Source organism: Camelus dromedarius, chromosome 2 (assembly GCF_036321535.1).
Source record: "Camelus dromedarius isolate mCamDro1 chromosome 2, mCamDro1.pat, whole genome shotgun sequence".
In the NCBI taxonomy this organism is placed as follows: domain Eukaryota; kingdom Metazoa; phylum Chordata; class Mammalia; order Artiodactyla; family Camelidae; genus Camelus; species Camelus dromedarius.
In genome coordinates, this window is record NC_087437.1 from 3323068 (window position 1) to 3347960 (window position 24893).

Below are 24893 nucleotides of genomic sequence, written 5' to 3' on the forward strand. Positions count from 1 at the left end.
TGCATAGAGCAGACTAAGGAGCCCGATTGTGAATTTCTGCTTCCCTTAAGAGGCAGCGTGGCACAGCGGAAAACTTAGCAGCCATGGCACCAGACACCTGCATTCAAATCCATCTTTGTCACTGTCTAGATGTCTAGTGAAGTCACTTAACCTCTCTAAGACTGTGAGTCATAGCTGTGAATGGCAGTTTCCTGTGAATGGTAAGGAGAATTTTGTCATTTCAGGGTTATTGTACGGGATTAAAGACAATAAACACAAATGGCCTGGGCTCATAAAAGATGATTGGTTAGGACAAGCTATGAAGTGTAACTTCTTTTACTTCAAAGATCACCTCTGGTTCGCTGTGTGGTCTTGGGAAACTTACTTCACCTCTCTGTGCCTCAGTTTCCTCATGTAAAATGAGCAAGATAAATTATTCTGGGGATTAAGTGAGTGTGTGTGTCTGTGTATAAAGTACTCAGGACAATGTCTGGTACATAGTAAGCCCTGTGTATGTTGTAATTATTACAATTTGCACTGTTTTGTGGTGGTGATGAAATTAAGTGGGCAGGAAACCTGGGTTTTAGTCGCAGCCCTGCCCTGGGTGAACTCACAGAAGCCATGTCACTTCTCTTCCATCAATTTCCTTCTCCATAAAATGAGGGAGTTGACAAGGCCATCTGTCGAGCTCGGACATGTTAAGAGTATACACCCAAACTCCACTGTGAGCTGTACCAGCTTCCTGGCTTATAGATGTTTCCCAAGCTGCCACTCTCCCTCATCTGTCAAGGCTTCCTGTCTGATTTGCACTGAGAACCCTGCCTCTGCCTTGGTGCTTCTGCAGGGCAGTTGATCTGTTTACTTTTCACCACGATATGTTCCTCTGCCAGCTTCATCAGAGCAGACAGAAGCCAGCTTCATGGCAGGGGGAATGGGGAAGACTGTTTTTATTTGTCTGCCTCACTTTCTTCCTTCTTTTGGGATCCCTCCTGAGAAAGATCAGAACAGAATTCTGCAACTCTATTATGAAAAATGCCACCGATTGGAGAGGTGAGGCCCCATGTTAGCAGCGGTGCCCACCCCGGGAGGCCATGCCGGAGTCTGAGTCCTCCTCCAGCCAGGGGGGGGTCTGTCCCAGGGACAGCAGATGTCCTGGGTGTGATAGTGGCAGGAGGAAGGAGGGCAGTAACCAACTAAAGCATGACGGGAAATCTGAGAAGTGATAGGTGGTTTTCGTACACATATGTGACAAACTAAAAGACCCCGAACAGTCCCTTTTGCTTTTTCTATATTCTGCTGCACGTGTGGGGGAGAAAGATTTAAAAAGAAATACGATGAAGCACAAAAGAGTGTTCGAAAGGCTGCTTCCATGTCTTTTCTTTTGCTGGTTTCTGCCCCTTTGCCTTCTTATTTGCTCTCTCCAAGGTAGAATAATGAGTGCGTATCGGAGAGTCAGACTCAGGTGTCCCAAGGCGGTGATCGCTGTTGGACACAGTGCTAAGCCTGGAAGGCAGGGACGCGCCTCCTCCTCCTTCTGTGTCCAGGCCGGGCAAGCTTTCGTTTCTGGCTCCAGGGAATGACTGTGACAGTCAGGGTCAGTGTGGAGGGGCCAGCACATAGAGTGAAAAACTCTGCGTATGGGAACATGCGGATCAGCGGGCCGGTGCTCACCTGTGATATTCACTAGCACATACTGAACGATGTTTCCACCCGGATAAGTGTTGATATGGTTCACTGTGACAGAAAATAAAAGAGAAGGATCAACCTGGGGTGGGGGGATTAGGTTTTGTTTTGGACACACTTCATTTGAGGTCTGCGCAGCATCCTACAGAATCTGAAAAAAGATTTACAAGCAGGCTTGGCAGGCAGGACTGGCTAGTAGGGTCTCCATCCTGAGGAAGAACCAAGCTGCCCCTTAAGCCCTCAAATTACAGAGACAACCTCCGAGTAAAAGTCCCCTTTGCTGCCTCCATCTTATCTGAGATCTGGGGTTTCCTGGCTGCAGATCCCTGTTAAGGTGTAGCAGTGAGCAGCGAGGGTATAGCTCAGGGGTAGAGCGCGTTCCTAGCATGCACGAGGTCCTGGGTTCAATCCTCAGTACCTCCATTAAATAAATAAACAAATTTAGTTACCTACCTCTCCCCCAAAAGAAAAGCTTTAAAAAAGAATTTAAGGTTCAATTTTATTTTTAAAAAAATCAAAGATGTAGAAGTGAGATCTGAAGTGTTGAGACCCTATTCCAAACTCTACCCTAGAAAAAACTGGGGGACTCCCTCTTCATCTAAGGGCGTGTGATCAAGGGTGGCTGCTGATTTAAACTGTGTCACTGTGCAGAGTGCTACTTTCGAGCCCAGAAGTTAGCCGGAGTGCTGTTAGATGGAGCCCTCTCACTGGACGTGAACGGTTGCATCTTAAGTGTGATGGATGCCTACTTTTCACCCAAGTGACTCGCCTGTCTCCGTTTTCCGCCCTTTTCTCATATGCGTATGATGAAAGATCTCACTTTTTTTGCCCTCTTACTCATTCTTATTAGCATTACTTTGGGGAAAAAAGAAAGAAACAGAAAATGTGATTCACATGGTCAGATCACTGAACGTAAGCGGCCACTGTGGAAGCTACAGGCAGGGACCCTGGCCGCCGGTCCCAGCTGTGAACCACAGGGGCTCTCTGCTCCGGGGAAAGAATGCTGGAACCGAAGTCAGGACACCTGCCTTCAAATCCCAGAGTTTTCATTCTCACGATGGTCCCTTTATCTCTTTTGGTCTCACTGGCCTTACTGGGAAAACGGGCAAAGTATTAGTCACTGCCGCATCCCAGGGCTGCTTGGAGATCCTGGCAGAGAGGCTGAGTACAGCCAGCCGGAACCAGCGATGCACTGCTTCCCACGAGCCGCAACCCTGGACTGCTGGGCTTCGGTCTGAACCCAGCATCTTTCATCAGCGCTGCCTCGGGAAGTTCACATTGCCTTGGCTGTGGTGCGTTCTTCATTATATAAAAAAATACTTCTGTTCTCTTGCAGTGCATTGTGTGGGACTGGGACTCCAACGGCAAACATGACTTCATCGGAGAGTTCACCTCCACATTCAAGGAGATGAGGGGAGCGATGGAGGGGAAGCAGGTGCGTGGAGGACCACCCGGGCATCCCCCAGATGTGCTGCCAGGAGGCATCCTGGGCATGGGGTGCAGCTAGAGGGGAGGCACTGACTCGTGGTGAAATGTGGGAAGAGGGGGCCTGGTGGGACTGGCACGCCCCGATTCTAGTGCGAGCCCCACCCCCAGCGCCTGGTATGACCTTGGACAAGACACTGCCCAGGCATGGAGCAGTCTCTCCGTTGGCTAAATGGAGAGGCCACATGAGAGTACTTCTAATTTCCTTCAGCTGTGTGGCCTCGGACAAGTGACAGCCTCTCTGTGCTAACTGTAGCTGCCTCGTGGAATTCTGGGACAAGTCACTGCAGCCATCCACAGTGTGCACCCAGCAGGGCGCCCAGCGCAGAGTGAGCATTCCCAAACACCTGCTGGTACTGTTGCCCTAGTAGTAACAGTCTCTCAGGCTCCACATTTCCATGAGCTGGTGACGTTAATTTTACACAGTTAGTGCTGGGGACAAGTGATTCGGGTCCTCTAAATTTTCATTTTGGGCACCAAGGTGTCATCGAGTTCCACGATTTTGCTCTTTAACGCTCTTGTTACCAAGACAGAGACCCAAACACGACCACATACCACAGGAGCAGTAGGGGTGTCACCACATCACCCCAGCACCTGCACCTCCTCCGTTAATCTTTCACGTACGTACACACGTAGTTTGGTACGTATGTTAGTCAGTTGTGGTTGTCTGGACCCTAACCATGCACCATCTGCTCTTACCTATTCAGGGCTCACCTGCCCACCTTCAGCTCCAGACCCTGAACCTCTTTGCCCGAGGGCTCTCTCTGGCTGCTGGAGCCTGCCCTGCCCATGCCTGCGGCAGGCTGGACGTGTGCAGGGAGATGTAGCCCATCTCAGGGAGCAGCCCGCAGAATAACTAACGGGAGTTGGGATAGAAATACCCCAGCTGTCTTCCCCTCCAGGCAGCAGAACTTTGAGGGGTTGTTCTGTGCAGTTTCCCAGACTTCCCTGGCGGGGATCAGCCCACAGGGGTAACTGACCTGATGGTGTCCCCCCCTTGGGTTGCCTCCCTGTCTCAGTGCCTCACTTCTTGGTTGTCACCTCCTGGTGTTCCCTTCCCTCCCAGATGAATTGCTGGCACTTAAATCCTTACCTTCAGGAAGAATTCAAACCAAGATGCCCACCATTCTTACCCTGGGGACCACTGTCCCTGGGGAGCAGAAGGGAGTGACAGCAGAGAAAGACCTTTTCCCTTAGAGATTGGACGCTGTGTCTGGCCTGCTCAGAAGTGCTTCTTAGAGAAGGTGTCCCAACTCATCTTTCAAGCCTCTCCTCTCAGATGTAAGTCCAGATACAACCAGACTGGATGGAAATAAACTAACATTCTTTACAATTAGAAGCTTAATCTGAATCAGACCATTTGTTGAATCCCTCCCATTGGCCTGAAAACTCAAGGACAGCTTTCTGCACAGCTCCCACAGAACCTGCTGTGGATGCTCTGTGATATACCTAGCATCGCGAGGGAGTGTCACATGCACAGAGACCTCCACCCACGAGCAGGCATGCAGGGCGTCAGGGTGACAACTAAAGCCAACACTAAACTGCAAATAAAGTCACTTCCCAAATAACCAGGAATACAGGCAGAGAAGTTGTTGCTTCATGGAACACATGGGACCAGGCTTTCTTGAGCTTATAAATCAATGACGGTTATCAGTGCCACCCACTAGGGCTCTAAAGAGTTTGTTTTGATCACCTCTACAAATAGAAACAATCAAATCACATGTGAATAGATCCTCAATATGGCTAATTATTGAGGAAATGCTAATCAAAACTACAATGAGGTATCACCTCACATCGGTCAGGATGGCCATCATTAAAAAGTCCACAAACAATAAATTCTGGAGAGGGTGTGGAGAAAAGGGAACCCTTCTACACTGCTGGTGAGAATGTAGTTTGGTGCAGATGTTATGGAAAACAGTATGGAGATTCCTCAAAAAACTAAAAATAGACTTACTGAATGATCCAGCAATCCCACTCCTGGGCATATATCCAGAGGGAACTCTAATTCAAAAAGACACCTGAACCTCAATGTTCATAGCAGCACTATTTACAATAGCCAAGACATGGAAACAACCTAAATGTCCATCAACAGATGACTGAATAAAGAAGTTGTGGTCTATTTATACAATGGAATATTAGCCATAAAAAAGAATGAAATAATGACATTTGCAGCAACATGAATGGACTTAGAGATTATCACACTAAGTGAAGTCAGTCAGACAGAAAAAGACAAATACCGTATGATATCACTTATATCTAGAATCTTTAAAAATGACACAAATGGACTTATTTACAAAATAGAAACAGACTCACAGATATAGAAAACAAACATGGTTACCAAAAGGGCAAGGAGGGGAGGGATAAATTGGGAGTTCAGGATTTGCAGATATACACTATTATATATGAAATAGATAAACAACAAGGTCCTACTGTATAGCACAGGGAACTATATTCAATACCTTGTAGAAACATATAATGAAAAACAATATGAAAAACAATATTGTATATATGTACAACTGAATCAGTCTGCTGCACACCAGAAACTAACACAGCATTGTAAATCAACTATACACCAATCAATCAATCAATGAAAAGAAATAGCCAAATCAATAAACATGAGAAGCACTTTGTCTTTAGAATGCTAGGAAGAGACTGAAAGTGAAATTATAGCATACATCACAACAAAACAACACCGAAGTCTGATGCTTTCATACAAACAGAAATGAGTCTTTAAGTCCCATGGAGGAAATGAATCACATACTACTGTGCTTTTCAGTATCACTGAGATTCCAGAAAGCTTTTAGTGCAACCACTCAGTCCCTATTTTGGCACATCTGCACTGTGGGAACTGTTCTAGGATCCGTTGATCCTACTGATGTTTACTGAGGAGCCCGTCCTAAGTGTCAGGCTCTAGATGTGACACGACTGTGCATTAGAGTAAAACATAAATATGAATCAAGTAAACAAAAGATCAAAATTCAAAATGCCATTACACCTTGGGACAAATGCTATACAAACCTCATCCAATTTTGTTATAAAGTTGTGATGTAGAAGAGATATCCTGAAAAGGTGACATTTAAGTTGAGGGCCGTTAAAGAAGGAAAAAAGCTTCCGTGTAACAAGCAAGGGAAAAGCATTTCAGGCAGAGGGAACAGCATTGCAAAATGCTGAGCCAGGAAGGAACCTCTTGTGGTTGAGGATCTGGAAGGAATCAGTGTATCTGGAGCAGAGAGGGCGAGGGCACTGGGCATGAGATGTCGAAGACAGAGGCCAAGGCCAGGAAGACAGATTCTCAGAGCTCAGAGAAAGGAGTTTGGATTTTCTTATATGTGTATTGAAAGTGCACGAGAGCTGTGCTCTCCAATATAGTAGCCGCCAGCTCCATGCACCTTTTAAATTTTTAATTGTAATAAGTTGAAGTTAAATTAAGTTAAAATTTCAGTTCCGCAGTCACACACGCACACACATCAGGGACATCGTGGCTGGTGGCTTACACACCGGTTGGTGCAGATACAGAATCTCCCCATCACTGCAGAAAGTTCCATGGGACAGTGCTGCCAAGGGGTCTAGGCTGGAGAATGACATGGAGGTTTTCATTGTTTTAGAGATGACCCTGGCTACGGGGTCAATAATCAGTCGTCGGCACGAGAGACTGACGCAGGCTGTCAGGAGGTGAGACAAGTGGTTGGCATCCGGGCTGAGTTCACCCGGGAAGGCAGCTCTCTGCTCCCCGTGGGACCCCCCGAACTCACTGGGGCGTCTGTGCCTCAGCGGCTGGGCCGGCTGGGACAGTCCTCCACAGGCTCTCTCTTCTCCAGGAGAGCAGCCAAAGCCTCTGTACACAGTGCTGGAAACTTCCCAGCAGCCCAAGGAGGGCAGGCCCCAACGGACAGGCACTTCTCAAGTCTCTGCTTGTATCACTGGGCTGATGTCCTGTCGGTCAAAACAACTCACCTGACCAAGCTCCCCGTCAATGGGAGAGGGACCCACACAGATGCAGGACGCTGGGAGGGGTGGGTCATTGAGGCCCGTGTTGTATCAGCCACTCACATCTGCCTTGGAGACGGCTTCATTTCCAGACACTTCTAACTGTCGGGGAATGAAATTTGTCTGCTGGTGAGAACCCCAGGACCAGCTCCCCCAGGATGGTGGGCAGGAGGGTTCAGTGACTCTTGATGCTTGACTTTGTCAGCGGTCAGGTGCAGTTGGCTTTGTCCTGTGGAGACTAGAGGTTGGAGGGTTGGGATCTGTTCCCCTAGGGGACCCTTATAGCCCCTAGCTGCCTCCTCAGTCCCTGCACCTTCTGCAGTTCTGAGTCTGTCCCTCATGGGAGCCCCTTTGCAGATCCGTTGTGACAACTATCAGTCCATTCGAATGTTCAGTTTTCTGCGAAGTTCTATGCTAACCCATCGTTACCCCACCAACTTCCTGTAGCCAGTATTCAACGGTCCTCAGTTTTCCTCCCTCCTAAGTCAGTTCCCAGGCACTGAGGCTCAGATTTGGGTTCCTTAGCAGTGTGTCTCCAGAGAACTTCCCTCTGCGGCTTGATTTGGCCCTGTCAGCAGTAAGCATTTATAAGTGTCAGGTGCCGTTCTGAACATCTGACATGGATTCACCATTCAGTCCTCATGGTACTCCTATGAGATAGCCCCATTTTACAGATGACATGCTTAAAGCATAGAGAAAGCACGTAATTCGCCAAAGGTCACGCTGCCGGAGAGTAGGGGCTTGGAGTCACCCCTGGCAGGGCATGTCAGAGCCTCTTCCCCACCACCCTCCTCATCCCCCCTCCAGGTGCGAGGGCTCCAAGTTCGAGAGCCTCCGTCAGCCCTCAGGTCGCTCGGCAGCAGTGCCCAGGGGCCCCCTCACAAGTGACTCCAGTCCCTCTGGGGCAGACAATCATGCTGTACCCTTTCCTGTTGCAGGTGCAGTGGGAGTGCATCAACCCCAAGTACAAAGCCAAGAAGAAGAACTATAAGAACTCGGGGATCGTGATTTTGAATCAATGCAAGGTACCTGCATAGCCCCTGTCTTCCAGGAGGGCGGAGCCAGGGCCATCCGGGAGGAAGACTTCGGGCTGTGTGGACAGAAGGAGAGAGTGTCAAGGAGACAGGGTTTTTTTTAAAAATAAAAATCAGAAAGCCAGGGGAGAAATCCCTTGTTTAAGATGTAGAAGTGAGAGGGGAGGATATAGCTCAGGGGTAGAGCGCGTGCTTAGCGTGCACAAGGTCCTAGGTTCAATCCCCAGTCCCTCGTTTAAAAAAAAAAGTACAAATAAATTAATAAATAACCTAATTACCTGCTCCTCAAAATAAAGTATAAAAAAACATAAAACACCTCTCATCACTAAATGCTAGGTGCACGTCTGGGACTCAATAAGTCCTTATGGAACAAGTGAGTAGGTGAACGTCACCAAGAATCAAGCAGCAGAACCATCAAGAAGCAGAGTAAGACTAGACATCAGTCAGGCACACGAGAGCTCAGACGCTGGTGGCTGGGCAGAAACGGGCTGCACTGGCTTCCAGCCTGGAGGTCAGAAGGATGGACTCTGCAGTCTAGACGGCCATCATTTAGACGGCCATCATTTGAGTCCCACCTCCACCATCAGTGTCCTCATCTATAATATGGGCACAGTGAGAATGATAGTATCTCCTTCATAAGCTTGTCCTAAGAACTGAGTGAACTAATGGGTGTTAAGTGCCCAGCATACAGTCAGCGCTCAGTAAATGTCCATCACTGCTGTTCGTGGCAAACTGTCAGCGCTCAGTAAATGTCCATCACTGCTGTTCATGGCATACAGTCAGCGCTCAGTAAATGTCCATCACTGCTGTTCGTGGCATACAGTCAGCGCTCAGTAAATGTCCATCACTGCTGTTCGTGGCATACAGTCAGCGCTCAGTAAATGTCCATCACTGCTGTTCGTGGCATACAGTCAGCGCTCAGTAAATGTCCATCACTGCTGTTCATGGCATACAGTCAGCGCTCAGTAAATGTCCATCACTGCTGTTCATGGCATACAGTCAGCGCTCAGTAAATGTCCATCACTGCTGTTCGTGGCAAACTGTCAGCGCTCAGTAAATGTCCATCACTGCTGTTCATGGCATACAGTCAGCGCTCAGTAAATGTCCATCACTGCTGTTCATGGCATACAGTCAGCGCTCAGTAAATGTCCATCACTGCTGTTCATGGCAAACTGTCAGCGCTCAGTAAATGTCCATCACTGCTGTTCGTGGCAAACTGTCAGCGCTCAGTAAATGTCCATCACTGCTGTTCATGGCATACAGTCAGTGCTCAGTAAATGTCCATCACTGCTGTCCGTGGCAAACTGTCAGCGCTCAGTAAATGTCCATCACTGCTGTTCATGGCAAACTGTCAGCGCTCAGTAAATGTCCATCACTGCTGTCCGTGGCAAACTGTCAGCGCTCAGTAAATGTCCATCACTGCTGTTCATGGCAAACTGTCAGCGCTCAGTAAATGTCCATCACTGCTGTTCATGGCATGGGAGGAATCTCAGTAACTGGCAGCGGGCAGTGAAGGCCTTCTCAGGTCACAGTCATTTGAAGCTGCCAGTCTAGATCCCTGTGGTGTTAAGAATATTCCCAGAACTGGGACCAGGACACGGGGAGCAAGACTGGAGCCAAGTGCAAAACTTGACTCATGGTAAACCAGAGGTGACCCTTGAAAACACGGTGTCAGCCTCCCCCAGAGGCAGAGGCTCATTAGAATTGTGCATAAACCCAGAGAGGAGGGGAGCAGGGGCTGGTAGTGGCAGCCTTCCCGGCCACCTGCTGTCAGCCCTGCTTTCTCTCTCTCCTTTAGTGGAACAAAATCAGCGGACCTGTCCCTCTCCCACAGCTCTTCTCCGCTCCTTCTCCTAGGCTAGCCTCCTATCCCCAAAGCTGAGGCCCCTGATGGATGCGGATACAGTCCTACTGTCACTAAAACAGCCCCTCTCTCTCCTGCAGATCCACAAGATGCACTCCTTCCTGGACTACATCATGGGGGGCTGCCAGATCCAGTTTACAGTAAGTTGTTTCCACGTCTGTTCTGGCTTGGGGGTCAAGGCTGGGGCAGGAGAGACCGGAGTCTATGAAGAGTCTCGCTGCTGACAGATCGACCAGTCACACGTTTTGAGAATGAGGTCATGCTTCTGTCTTCCCCAGTGAGTGTGGCTTTCAGTGTCACATCAGGAAGTTCATGCCACTGAACCGCAGGTGATTTAAGGACCGTCCTAATGCTTCCCATTCTTTCAGTAACCATAGGAGGCTGAGGCCACAGGCAGGTGGCCAGGTCCCACCCCCTGGTGAGCAGGCCGGGCAGCAGGTGACCCGTGCAAGTAGGTCCCACTGCACCGCTGCAGGTGTCTTGGTTGTGTCCCTGTGGCCGGAACACAAGCATCAGTGCCATGCCCAGTGGTCAATGCCAGGAGTCAGCCATCCAGGTGGTTTGTCAGGCAGTGAGAAGGTGACTTCCAAGAAATGGAGAACCAAGCCCTCAAGGTTGAGGAACAGACTGAGTGTCTGGACTCACTGGGTGGATTCAGGATCATCTCCGACATGGAATCTGTGAACCCATGGGATTTACACACCCCTCACGTGTATTTGGGGGGGTGGGCTGGGTCTTTCTAAAGGGCCTGTGTGGCCAGTGCTGTGAGTCCATCTGCCCTGGAGCCCCTTGCTTTTCAGTGGCTTCCTGTTCACAGTCCTCCCGGGTTTGGGCAGGTGGGACCTCCAGAAAGAGAACACGCAGATGGCGAGGGAGAGGTCTGCGAAGCCTGCGGGAGAGCAACGCAGGTGTAAACAAGAGGGGAATCGAGTTCGTGTGCTCTTGTTCCTCACGTTACAGACGTGTATTCGGGAAACTCAGCCCTGTTTGGCTCCCTAGACCAGCTCAGTCATGTGAGGAAGGCAAGGAAGATGGGCTTAACTTTTTTAGGTTTGAGCCCAAGAGCGTAGACAAAACCCATGTGTTACTGGGACTCAGGATGGTGGTACCCATAGGACTGGAAGGGGGTTCCCGAGGGGATGAGATAAGGGGTCTCCCTAGACAGAGGCTTGCCCTCCACTTTAATCTCCAAGGGGTCTGCCCACGTCCTGTCTAAACTCAGAGCTTTGTTGATTTGCCCCTGAAGACTTATAGGAGTTAATTCTAAGTTTGGTTCATTTCTTTAAAGTCTAAGTTTCTCCACTTGTGCTGGATGCCTTGCACCTGTTTCCCCAGACCCTCTCCACTGTCCACCCTGCTCTCAGTGGAGGCTGGTCTGTGTGAACTATCTCAGTGGGCTTCTGTGGCTTGAGGGTTGGGGAGATCCATCAGGAGAGCAACGTGGGGAAGAGAGTGAGGAGTTTGGGGATGCTCACCAAGTACATACACCGCAAGTGTATGTCTGTGCAAGTGACATAAAGCAGGATCCAAAGGGACCTGGGCTCGCGGGAGGGTATAGCTCAGGGGTAGAGTGCGTGCTTGGCATGCATGAGATCCTGGATTCAATCCCCCAGTCCCGCCATTAAATAAATCAATAAATAAACCTAATTACTTCCTCCCCTCAAAAAAAAAAAAAACCCCAAAAAAACCCAACAACAAAGGGACCTGGGGCTGAGAATAGTGAAATGACTCTAACAGGATGATGTTTAATGTAAAGTCCAGGTTACTGGTTACTGCCACAAAATGTGAAGTTGTAATTGTCAACTCACTGTGAATCAATTTGACGTAATGCCACCCCTCCGTAATAAAATTCCAGCTTCATAATGCCTCAAAAAATTGAAGTGATTGAGTCTGAGGGTCTCTGAAGACACGCCCACCCAGCCCTGCCACGTGCGCACTGGCAGGTACAGAAGGTAGCAGACATCTGTGCTGTGGGCACACCCCTAAGGCTGGCTTCCCTGTGGATGTCACAGAGGAGAGCTCCTGGAAACCCTGTCCCCAGATCTTAAGCAACCCAGCAATTTCAGGAAACTATTTATAGATTTTCACGGGAAAGCGCTATTGACCTGGGTCTGTTTTAGTGTCTATAGAACCCATGCTTTTGAACAACTCTTTATTCGACCTTTGGGGGCCTGCTTTGCCCTTGGAGTTCTGCTGCAAAGAATCAGCCCAAGTGAAAAGTGGACGTTTGACCCCACCAGGCTGCCAGCTCTAACCCCTGACTCGTGGCGGGGAGAGGAGGCCTGTGGCCTCGTGGCTTTGCTCGCCGCTCCTCTCTCACTTCTGCCAACCTTTCCCAACTGGGAGGTGCCCCCTTGGTGGTTCTCAGCCCTTCCGTGTCCACAGATGGACCAGTGGGAGGTCCAGCATGAGAAGAGGGAGTGCACACAGACAAACTCAGAGGCAAGGGGACAGACCATCCACAGTGCCTGCAACTCCCTCCTGCAGGGCCTCAAGCTGGGGACTTGGGAGGTTGCTAGGTGTTCTGTTTTGAGCTTTCTGTGGAAAAAAAAAAAAAAAAGAAACCCTGCAATGTCGCTTTCCTCTTAAATTAAGTCAGATGTCTCATTATTAATTTCTTATGACTCAGGCGGTGCCATCTCCTGTAAATTATAAGCTGTGATGCAGACAATTAATAACAATCAGCCGGTCTTATTTAATTTGGTCTATATGTATTTATTATCTGCCAGATCATTTTGTTGAAGCCATCTGGCCCAATGGAGGGAAAGTGGCAGAGGGGCAACGAATGAGGAGAGGGCCTCCTGGCATAGAGACAGGCGGAGGGGGAAGGAAATGACATTCTGTGCAGTCACCCCCTCCCCCCAAGCCCTCCAGAGTCGAAGTCTCTCCTGGGTACAGAGGATTACCTGGGGATCCAGGAGCTCCAGCCAGAATAAGCCTGTGTCTCCCTGGAGACCGATGTTCACTAGGCCGCAAGGGAGTCAAGTCCTGCATGTTTCCTCCCCTCCTTCCCCTCCCCTGTGCCCAAGTGACCTGCCTCTTGGATGCACCAGCCAGGCTCTCCTGCACATGGATTTGGTTGGATTTGCCCAACAGTGGCTGGCGGCCAGAAGTCAAAGGATGGGAGGAGGAGGAAGTTGGGGCGCTGCCTCCCCAGCTCCCTGCCTGCCAGCCTACTGTTAGGCAGTGACCACATCCCTCGACAGAAGGACACGGTCCCTGCCAGGTGTCCCATCCTGCAGACATGACTCTCACTAAGTCCCTTTTGAGTGAACCATGTTTCCTGTCAAGACTCTGGCCAGTATGCACCACAAGCAGGGCGAGGAGAAGGCACTTGCACGGTCCAGTGATGCCCAGGTTTCTGGTCCAACCTCAAGAATATCAAGAGGGCAACCTCTCTCCCTCCAGGCACCAGGTGGATGTATAGAAAGGGCCCTGAATACTTCGATTGAATTATGAGGATCAAAGCCCAGGTCTTCAAGAAGAGACAGACTTGGGGAAAAGAAGACACTGGGTGAATAAATGCAAAACGAGTTCCCCTCTGAGCATGAACGTTTATGCATCCATGTAGTCTCATGATGAGTGCCGAGACCTGACTGGGGTTATGTGAACATACGGGATGCATTTAGGGGATTGTTGGGGAGATGGCTTGGATTCAGAACCTGAGAGGCTTTGAATGTTGTGGTAATTGGGTGAATAAAGGACTGTGGGGAAGGATCTTGAGCAGGACATGGGCCATCAGGGCCACGCTGTAGGGAAGTAGGTCTGGCAGGGTTTGGTGACAGGCACTGATGTGGTGACAGGTGAAGCAGCCATCCCGGCGACGAGGCAGACGAGGTGGCTGGAAGGGCAGCAGTGGAGAGGGCCGTGTGGAAGGAAAGGCCACTTGCCTTGACTTAGGATCCAGTGAGGGGACAGAAAGCAAGAGGTTGAAGGGTGAGTCCGGGCTGACTCAAACCTTTGGGGCCTGAAGACAGAGCACGGCGGTGCTTTCAGAGAAACCTGGAAGCCAGCAGGAGCCGCCAGGCAGCAGGGTGAATTTGCCCGAGGACGTACGCTCAGTATCCCGGTGGAGACGACCCTTATAAGTCCAGACCTTGGTTTCAGGAGAGAGGTGGGTCTGGATGAGATGGCCAAAGAGAAGAAAGGGGGCCCGGAGACAGAAAGTAGTAGAAGACCTCCGTCTGGCAGCTGGGGAAGGGGGCACACCGGGCGAGGAGAGATGCTGGGGGACGAGGTCCCGGGGGAAGAAGTAACTCAGGGGAGTGGAGGGGAGGTTACAAGGCCAAGGGAAGTAATCCCAGGTGCCAGAGGGGAGACTGAAGGTGAAAGATGGAAAACGGGGATGGGTTGTGTCATGTGTAGGCACAAATCACTTTCAAAGGAGCAACCCCAGCAGAATGAGACGGGAGACCCAGGAGTGAGGGCGTCAGTGGAAGGTGGGCAGTGAACACATTGGGTACCACTGCTCACACAAGAAGGCTGACCGTGAGGGAAGTGGGAGGCAGGAGGCGGGAAGGCGGACGGCCACCTGCGGATGAAAGGAGGAACGTTTCAGCTCTAAAGTAAGAAGAGGAGACCCAGTGTCAGGAAGAGATTAAGGATGCTAAAAAGACCCCCAGTCAAGGGTTCTGCTTCTTGTTTGGTCACATGGACCCCTTGAGAATCTGATCCAAGTTCTAGATCCTCTCACTGGGAAGTGAGCACACCAGTTCTGCACACAGTTTCAGGAGACCAGGGGTGCCCCTGGGGACCGTCTTTGTTCCTCATGTGACTCCTTGAGTTGTCAGAACTCCGGAGCGACTGTCACATTGCAGCCTTGGAGTAGCTGGGCGGAGGTGCAGCGGGGACTCCAGGGACAGAGGCAGAGCTCAGGATGTTTGGCACGTGGTACAGCAGCTGAAAATAAGCCCAGATACTGGAAGTTCACATACGAAATACAGTTATAGGCAGCATAGACGAGACAGACAGCATAAGGTATTTGGAAGGAAAATGGGAAGAAAAAGTAAAGGTTTCTTTTAACAGTGATTGCCTTTCCACATGCAAAAAAAAAAAAAATGTTCACCATAAAATGGGTTTCCCCAGAGAGAAGTTGTAAGCTATGTAAATGTCCAACAGTAAAATAGTGGCTGTGTCATGGCAGTGCCTCCTTTAAGTGGACTGTGAGAAAGCCATTTGGAGTGATCATTATAATGATAAGAAATAATATATGCTATATATACAGACAATAACTAAACAGGAAAAGACAACGAAAATAGTACTTATTCAGCTAGTAGAATCCTGAGTGGTCATTTTTTTTTCTTACTATTTTCGGATGGCCCTTTTTATCCTTTGTAATTTTTTTTTAAAATTAAGATGATACTGCTTTCTTTTATCTCTGATTTTATAGTCTACATTTTAATAACAGAATATGATATAATGTAGTAAGCGGAATGTGGCTTCTCCCAGATAAACCTTCAAGCCTAAAAATAGATCACCTAGTAAAGGTTCTCTCACGTACTCTTTTCTGACCCTAACCCATTTGGGACATCCTGTGTCCATGCCTTGTCTCAGTTTGTCTTAAATCTTGATTTTATAGCCCAGATGAAACACTGGCAGACCCTGGTATAGGTCTCAGAGAAATAAGGGCAGGTCCTGGGTTGAAGAGGAGAATGCTTTGCACTTCCCAGGAAGTGGACGAGGCAACCTTCGGGGTCTTTCTCCTCTGCCCATGTTCCTCTTTCTTTGCCTGTATGGAGTTTTGAGAAAACAGAATAGCGCAAGAATTAAACCTATTATTTAAGAAATGGTCCAGACTAACCAGTATCTCCACCTACAAGGCTCGTTGTGTAGATCCAAATTGTATACAAATCTAAAAAACAAAAACAAAAAAGCTGCCCTAAAGCAGGTGGTGTCGCAAAGGTTGGTGGCAGGGAGGCTAGGGAACTAACCAGAGAAGGTTCATAGGAGCTTTCCGCAGAAAACATCCAGAAGGTTCTCAAACAGCTCGCTTGTCACAGGCAGGGAGAGGATCTGAGAAATGCGCTCGTTTCAGGTGAGCAGCTCAAAACATCCAAAGAAGGAGACTGATCACTGGCATCCAGCCTTTTCTGGGAAGCAGCGCCCCGCGCGGGGACCCGGGTCAGGAGGGAGCAGCGTTTGCACCCTCACTTTACAAGGTTCTGCACAACTGCCCAGTGGCCCTGCTCAATGAAGAGGGGCCTCCAGGGCTGAAGGGGAGGCTGCCCTGGGCACAGCCCAGAACCATGGGTTTTCCTAATTAGGGCTTCGTAGCAGAAAATGAAAACGGCTCTCGGCTCTGCATCCACTGGCATCCAGGGAGCCAGGAGCCACCTCCACACACAGGCATTTTTCAGTCACTTTCTTGCTTTTATTCCTCAGCTTAACCCCATCTTTCACGGCCTCCCTGTTGCTTTTAAAATAAACCTAGCCTTTCACTCTGTTCTCTTTGCACTCACTGCTGACTTAAAGAGCATAGAGGATTTTGGTAGAAGGCCATCTCCTGAAGAGAGATTTTATCTCCAGCTTCTTCAGGGAGACTTTAGAAACCATCACTTGCCAGGAAAAAAAAATCTTTTAGCTCTCATATACTTGAGACTGTCCCTTTGCTGTCTCGTCAGACGATTCAATATTTTTCTGAGCAATGGGAACCACAGAAAGCAGTGGGCGGTATGGATCATTACTGCTTGTCTGTTGCTCTTTCTCTCCTGGTTACTTTGACTGGACCCTTCCCTGCAGGTCCTTCCACTGTAACCCCTCTGTCCCCACTCTCTGCTCCCAAGCTTAAGCATTTCTTTGGAGAGGTGTTTGCCGGGGTAACTTTCTTTTTTTAATTGGAGTATAGTTGATTTACAATGTGTTAGTTTCTGGTATACGGCAAAGTGATTCAGTTATACTCATATATATAAATCTATTCTTTTTCAGATTTTTTTTCATTATAGATAATTACAAGGTATTGAATATAGTTCCCTGTGCTGTACAGTAGGATCTTGTTGTCTATCTGTTTTATATATAGTAGTGTGTATCTGTTAATCCCAAGATCCTAATTTATAGCTCCCACCCCCTTTCCCCCCAGTAACCATAAGTTTGTTTTCTATGTCCATGAGTCTTTTTCTGTTTTGTAAATAAGTTGTGTCCTTTTTATGTCCTTTTTTTTAGATTCTACATGCAAGTGACATCATATGTTTGTCTTTCTCTGTCTGGCTTATTTCACTGAGTATAATAATCTCCAGGTCCATCCATGTTGCAGTAAATGGCATTATTTCACTTTTTTATGGCTGGGTAGTATTCTAGTGTGTGTGTGTGTGTGTGTGTGTGTGTATACATATACACCACATGTTCTTTATCTAGTCATCTGTTGATGGACATTTAAGTTGGTTCCACGTCTTGGCTATTGTATATAGTGCTGCTGTGAACATTAGGGTGCATGTGTCATTTCAAATTGGAGTTTTCTCCAGATATATGCCCAGGAGTGGGATTTCTGGAACACAGGGTAACTCTATTTTTAGTTTTTTAAGGAATCTCCATACTGTTCCCCATAGTGGCTCCATCAGTTTATATTCGCTGGGTTAACTTTCATCTAAATGGTGACTACATTAGAAATCAGAAGAAACATGCCTTCCCGTGTTAGCACTCCCCCCACCCCTCCAGGCTCAAGGATTTTGTTGTTATTGTTAAGAAGTGTTGATTGAGTCAGCTTTTACTTAGATTATGATGATGTGGGGGTCATAAAAATTTACGAAGTTCAAGGATGATGATACTTGGTTTCCCACCGGGAGGGCCACAGCGTCAGGGTATCTTCTCTGTAGTAGGCAGGAGATCTGACACATGTGGGAGCCAGGAGCCAGGAGACGGATGCCGTGCACAGGGCTGCTTCTGGCAGGAATTCTGTTATAACCACTTCAACACAGCTCTCTGCCACCAGCTACTCAGGAAAATAAAGATGACCTTGTTGTATAGGCCACATCTTAAACACAGAATTAATTTTAAGAGAGTTTCCCTATGCCTCCGAGATGGAATTGTTCCCCCTGCAGAACACATTTTCTTAGTGAATTAAGATACTCTCCTAACATCGTAGATCAGCAGAGGCTGGGCTTTCTGACCTGTACGTCAGTCTCAAGTTTGGTCTGGGACTGGGAGAGGTGGGCGTCAGGGGGCGGGGGAGTGGGAGGGAGTGTGGAAACTTCAGAAATGGCCTCAACCAAATGAGTAACTAGTTGTTAAAGCTAATCAGTTTCTTCCCTAACTGTGCCGATCGGCAGCCGGCTGTGTGACGTGTCTCTCCTGACAGCTCCTACGAGATCCCTTCATGGTCAGCCGACCCACCCTCCTGTCTTCTCTTCCAGGTAGCTATAGACTTCACCGCCTCCAACGGGGACCCCCGGAACAGCTGCTCCCTGCACTACATCCACCCTTACCAGCCCAATGAGTACCTGAAGGCCTTGGTGGCTGTGGGGGAGATTTGCCAAGACTATGACAGGTAGGAGACTCGGTCAGCCTGGGCCTCACCAGTGCTCCCTGGCTGACCTTTCACAGATGAATAGAAATTAAAGTCTGGCACTGACTCACACTGAGACTTATGAAAGAACAGAGTAGAACCTTGACCAGACGTGTTATCCTCTCCTAGCCTAGAGAACTGAGTTCGTGCCCTTCCCACCCAGGTCACCCAAATAATTCTTTCTGCTGGCAGGACCACCAGACAGTGATTTGAGTTTCCATGTTGTAAAGTTTTAGGAGGTGCCTTGCTACGCAAAGTCTGGTTCATGGACCCGTGGCACATCACTCAGGGACTGAGAATGTCAAAACTAACTCGAGACTCTAAGTCAGAATCTGCATTTTAACGCGCATCCCAGATGATCTGTGTGCACTTTAGAGTCTGAGAATCACTGGTTTATTGGGCCCTGTTCTAACTCTCGCAGCGACCCTCCCGCAGTGGGTGGTGTGTAATAGCAGAGAAAAACCTTGCAGGAGGGGAGGCAGTCTGGGCCCTGCCCCAGCGTGGAGGCAGATTCAAACCCAGCTTCACTCACTCTACAGCTGAAGTCTGCAGTCGTGGGGTCTCACTGACCACAAAAGCTGTTGATGACTTTAGCAGAGGGTGTGTGTCTGTCCGCGAGCACGTGTGTGTGTGTTTGTATGTGTGGATATAGAAAACATGATTTTAAAGTCAGATCGGTATTGTATTTATTTTTACTTGACAGTAGATATTGACCTTTCCCAGCAAGAGAATTCCCTGTAAGAAGTGATTTGTATAAATTACATTAAACTGAATTTATTCTGCCTTTCTGGTATTTCCAGATTAAGGTGAAGTTGTTCACCTGTTTGTTGAAGAAGGCTCTTTGAGGCAGAACCAATGTAAACATAAATATGGGTGAATCTCAGTTGAGTTCTGATGGGATTGTGAAACAAGGCTAGTTGGTAGTGAGCAGTAATGAGCTGACCTGTTACACCAAGAAAACAAAGAAAGTGACCCTGTCTTCCACTTTCAGGGAGATATTATGGGATAGCCTGATTTCTGTTTCTCTAGCCTGGCAATTGTATTAAAAACCTGGTACTCAGGGAGTGACACAACCTAGTGGCCAGAACGTGCAGACAAACCAACAGGACGGGTAACAGGAAGTTTCCATCAGGGTCCTTCCCGCTGGCGCGTCCCTGGACTTGACCTGGTCACCGCCAGAAACTTAGGTGGACGCCCAGCCAGTTGGGGATGAAAGAACAGGTCCAATAAAATCAGACAGCTCTGAACACTCAGGCCCTTATGCATTTGGAAGAGAGGGCAATAAATAGCATTTTAAATTACCTTGTTGAAGTGATCCTTACATTTAACCTTGAGATACTGACTGTGAAGACTGCTTGAATTTCAGCTCTGGTTTCTTGAGGCCCCAGTACACAGAGGATTCCTGGGGAGACCCGTGGGGATTTCTCCCAAGACCAACAGATCGCATCCCTACTGTCAGAAACTTCTCCAGACGCCCCCAAGACACCAACACAGTGATCTCCCTCCTGTGTATCTCATACACACACACACACACACACACACACACACACACACACACACAACGTAGTCATCATACATCCTTATGGGAGAAGGAAGGGACAGAGTATCTGCAGAATGCTTAATAACTTTTAAATTCTGAAATGCTCCTAGAAGAGAGAAAGTAGGAAAAAGCACTGAGTACAATAGATGCTTAATAATAAAGTTGGCTCTGACTCTGCAGTGCAATCATGAATCCACAGAACAGACTGGGGTGTTGGCCAGAGATTGAGATGCCGACGCCCAGGGCCCTCGCTGGCTCCAGGGCAGATTTGCTGGACAATCTGAACAAGCAGCACAACCATCTCTTTCCTGAGTCCCTCGCAGGCAAGGTGCAGACATGACAATCTGAGGGACCTATGCATCTTATAAAGCTGTTATCCCCTTATAATGTGAGCCAGGCCAAGCCTGGGGAGCATTTTGTATTCCCTCAAAAATACAGATTCAACATAAAAATAAGAGATGACACCTTCAGGGTTATGTGAAGAATCATCGCAAATGATTCTTTAAAAATTTTTAAAGGATAATACCAAAGTTATCGGCCCCAACTGGCCCAGAAAATCAGGTGTCTGCAGCTCAGTGGAGCTTTGCTTTGTTTTGTTTTGTTTTGTTTTGTTTTCATATAAAGAGGCACCTCAGCATTGAAATGGGCACACAGGAATCGCTTCCTGAAAACTGACAAGTTGTGCCGTTTCTCTTTATGTGGGCAGTTAGACAGGAAACAGGCAGAGTCAGGAAATTTCAAGTACGGGCTTTGGAATTAATTTATTCTCGCATCAAAGTCAGTGAGGGTGATGCTCAGAAAGAAACACTTGAATAAAAACTGACGGAAGGCAGCATCCCCCTCCTGCCACGACATGGGGTTTTTCCATCCCCAGGAGTCTGAAAACTCCTCCTGGCCTCTGACAGTCTCTCCCTGCCTTGTCCATTCCCTGTTCAGGAGTGGTTACCGGCGATCCGGGAAGCCATACAGCTTGAGAGGTGCGTCAAGCTCTTAGCTCTCAGGGCGGCCTTGAGGGGAGGCTCCCCCCAACCTCTCCCTCCCCCAGATGTCTGGTCCGAAGACTGGAAGGCAGCCCTGCAGGCCTGTTCTCTCTGATCCTCTCTCTGGAAGAGGGACTAGTGCCCTCTCTCCGCTTGTGACTGCCCGGCGCATCCGCACTCATACGCGAGCTCACCTGCTCCCGCGGATTGTGCCCCTCTCAGCGCCTAGGGACTGAACTGGGGTCCCCCGGGGCTTCACCCCCATCATTCCTCGGGCTCCGCAGAGACGTGGCTCTCTGAGCACCTGCCGAGTCTAATGGAACCGTGGTCTCGATGCTGTCTGAGGAGTGTAGGAGCTGAGGACATCGCTCAGAAGTGCAGACCACAGTTTCATAGACTTGGCCGCCCAGGAATAAGGCGGGGTATTAGGAAACAGGGCAGGCGTCTCCTCCACGGTGTGCTGGAGACCAGGTCAGCACTGAAACCCAGTCTGGAAATCAGAAGTCAGGTTTGCATCACATCACTACCTTCCCTGCTCTGCCAACTCCAGTCATAGGTCCTCTGCCTCAGCCACATGCTGGAACCACTGGAGAAGCCTTAAATAAACGGGTGCCTGGGCCCTACCCCAGGCCCCTTGATTTAACCGGCCCGGTGTGTATACATCCTGGGGGGGTCAGGATTTTTCATTCTAATGAGCATCCAGGTTGAGACCCAGAGTTAAGTGGGCACAGGTGGGCGAGGTGGGGCAGCCGAGGACCTGAGTGGTACCTAATGGGTGCTGCACCCTGTGAAGACACAGAGGGATTGCCCCAAGTGGTTCACAGTCTCACAGGAGAGAAAAGCATGTGAATAAGTCACAGCCCCCCGTGACCTGTGTGAGGGTGGGGACTGCATGAGGAGGGAAGGGTTAACTCTGTATCCTTTGTGGGGAGAGAGGTAGGTAGCCAGGAAGGGCCTCCTTGGGGTGATGAGTTCCACTAATTCTGTTCTTTGCTGCTGTTAGAATGTGGATGGACTTATCCTAATGATTCTGAGTTATTAGACCGGACGAGCATCCCAGGAAGGGCAGAGTCAACATGGGTCCTAGTAACAGTGGGCCTGGGGTTGGACCCGGCGGGGCCCCCTTTACCCTCCCGGGGTCCACACATGGTATCCTTGACCACACGGAGGGTTCATCTACCTTCGCCTGCAGAGCAGCTGTAACCACTGGATGTGGAGTGACTGCTCAGCAGAGCTCTGCTGTTGACCTACCTGATAAATGACAGAGGCCATTGTCTCTAATACTCCCCACTTACTCTTAAAACATGATGGACCACAACAGGGAAAAGGGCTATCATGTCAGATCGAAAAGTCATTGTGGACCCCTGACCTTTAAAACTTTTTTGGCTCACATACCCCTAAAAAGAACGTTATGAAAACGGATAAGCCTCACACATTTTTACACTGAAATCTAACATTTTCCATCGTGAGTTTAAATAGTGATAAAGAATGAAAATTCTAGCATCATATAAATACGGACATTTAAAAAATAAAACTCTTACAGAAGTCTTGTGAATGCTTCCAGGGGAATCTAAATATGCGCCGTCATCCCTTTGAAAAATGCATGAACAAGCTCATCAGTTTGAGCTGAGAATTTTAATTCTTTCTTCTTTTTCATGAACTCATATTTCCGTTCCCTTCCCCCGCGGAATTTCTCCCCAGTGTATCTTGAAAAGTCTCATTTGAAATTCCTCTGTTGATCACTGTATCATACGTTTCTTTAATAAAAATATGAATCTAAATTTTAAATTTTGAATTTCTAAATTGATCTGTAATGAAAAGATTCAAAGTACTTGAAAATATCTCTGGTTTAGTTTTATCGTGATCACTATCACCGCCTAACTGATCATAAACATTTGGGAAATTTCGGTACCTGATTATTGCCTATAAAACAGTAAAAATGAAAAAAACTTAATGAAAAAGATAATGAGTTTTTTCCCCAATTAGTTTACGTGTCTGTAGGTGACTGCTACCTGTTACTAGAATGAGAGATTCTAGCATCAGTTCTAATCCCATTTCTTGTTTTTACTAACATCAATACGAAGAAGACTTGTTTCTATAAGTAAGTACGTGATAATAGAAAGAGTCTGACTAGCAGTATTATACAATTCTTTAAATTCTAAATTTTATCTGTCATCAAAATGTATTTTTAACCATCTACCACCTGACATCAGCACTTCGTACCATTTTTTTAAAGCCAAAATTGGCAGCTACCTGACTTGCAGAAGGATTTGTTTGCTAGTGAGTCACTCCCATTAAGGGTCCCTTTATTTTCTGCCACAGACCTTTTACTCTGGTGAGCAACGCGCCCCGCCCTGTGTGGGCAAGGAGGAGGGTAACTGTCGGGGTGGGGGGGTGAAGGGAGCGCAGGTCCTTCCATCACAGGTGTTCCTGTGAGATCAGTTTCAGCAAAAGATCCTGATTTCCTCTAAAACAAGACAGCCGTGCTCCCCTACCCCAGAAGGGCTTTGATTTCCATGTACCCCAGCTCCAAGACAACTGCTTTAGAGAACAGCCTCTACCAAGTGTCTCATTGCACTGAAATGCTCTTTTGCTCTGAGTTCATTCCTTATGGACACAGTCACTTGTCTTTACTTTTTTTATTGACATGTAGTCAGTTACAATGTGTCAGTTTCTGGTGTACAGCATCATGTCCCAGTCAGCATATATATACATATATTCATTTTCATGTTCTTTTTCATTAAAGGTTATTACAAGATATTGAATATAGTTCCCTGTGCTCTACAGAAGAAATTTGATTTTTATCTATTTTTTATATAGTGGTTAGCATTTGCAAATCTCAAACTCCCAAATGTATCCCCTCCCACCCCCATAAGATTGTTTACTGTGTCTGCGAGTCTGTTTCTATTCTGTAGATGAGTTTATTAGAAATTTGTCTTTACTTTGATTCATCTCTGGCTTTAGCTCAGTCTTCCTTACCAGGGAGGGTGAAAAGGACTCTTCCTTCCGCTGATCGTTTGGCCAAGGTCTTTCCCTGAGAAGTTCAAGATAGCAAGCGCATGGCCACTGAAGACCACAGGCTCTCGGATTGTGCTTTGTACTATTTTATTCTGATAGTAAGAAGCGCTACCTTCAGCGCTGTGGAGATCTGCCCTGAGTCTTTCTGATGGGCAGGTTCCCCCAATCATGTTCTCAGTGGTTGCTCCGCAACCCTTGACCCAGTGCTGGTGGGCCCGAGCTCATGCTCCTGGCTGTGCTGGCGAGCTGGTGCTTGCTCATGGGCTCAACTTGCCTGCCCTTGTCTCTTGCATAATAAGACTCCTCTCTGCCCAGTGTTATTTTTAATCAGGAAAATGAATGCTAAAATCTATTGTGCTTAGGCTGGAAATTTTTTCTTTAGTATGTTTATCAGAGTCTTGGTGGTGGCTCACCTCTGAGAATTGATGCCCTCCTGACTCATTAATTATTCCCCTTGTAGGTGAGGCATTTTCCCCACCTCCCAATTCTTGAAACTCAATTATGTAACAGTGCGTCGTGCTCAGCAAACTTTACATCCCCAGGGGTGGCTCAGAGATATAAAAGGAATATTGTTAAGGCTGGAACACTGCTTTGGTGATTAGAAATGGATGGAATATTAGCTCTCACCCCTCCTAAACTCATCACAGAGGAGAATAAAGGGGGTGGAGCCTCCTAGGTTCCTCCTCTGTGTTGACTTCTGAGCCTGCTGAGCTGGAGGAAGCAGGACCCATCCTCCACCCAGGACAGCTCCGTTCCAGATTTAACTGGAAAATCCTCTGAAATCGCCCTCGCCCATCCCTCCCCACATCTGCTCCCCCTTGTCTGG

The 24893-nt window shown here is 48.2% G+C and overlaps 1 protein-coding gene across 2 annotated transcripts in view; it reads left to right on the top strand.

The window, feature by feature from the left end:
• The window catches only part of CPNE4 (copine 4), a 382521-nt gene that overhangs the window by 343837 nt on the left and 13791 nt on the right, over positions 1–24893 (top strand). For both annotated transcript variants that reach the window (XM_010979687.3, XM_031464304.2), the window contains exons 8-11: positions 2999–3097; positions 8073–8159; positions 10113–10172; positions 18378–18511. In XM_010979687.3, the coding sequence (XP_010977989.2) occupies positions 2999–3097; positions 8073–8159; positions 10113–10172; positions 18378–18511 (380 nt within the window). The remainder of the gene's footprint in view (positions 1–2998; positions 3098–8072; positions 8160–10112; positions 10173–18377; positions 18512–24893) is intronic.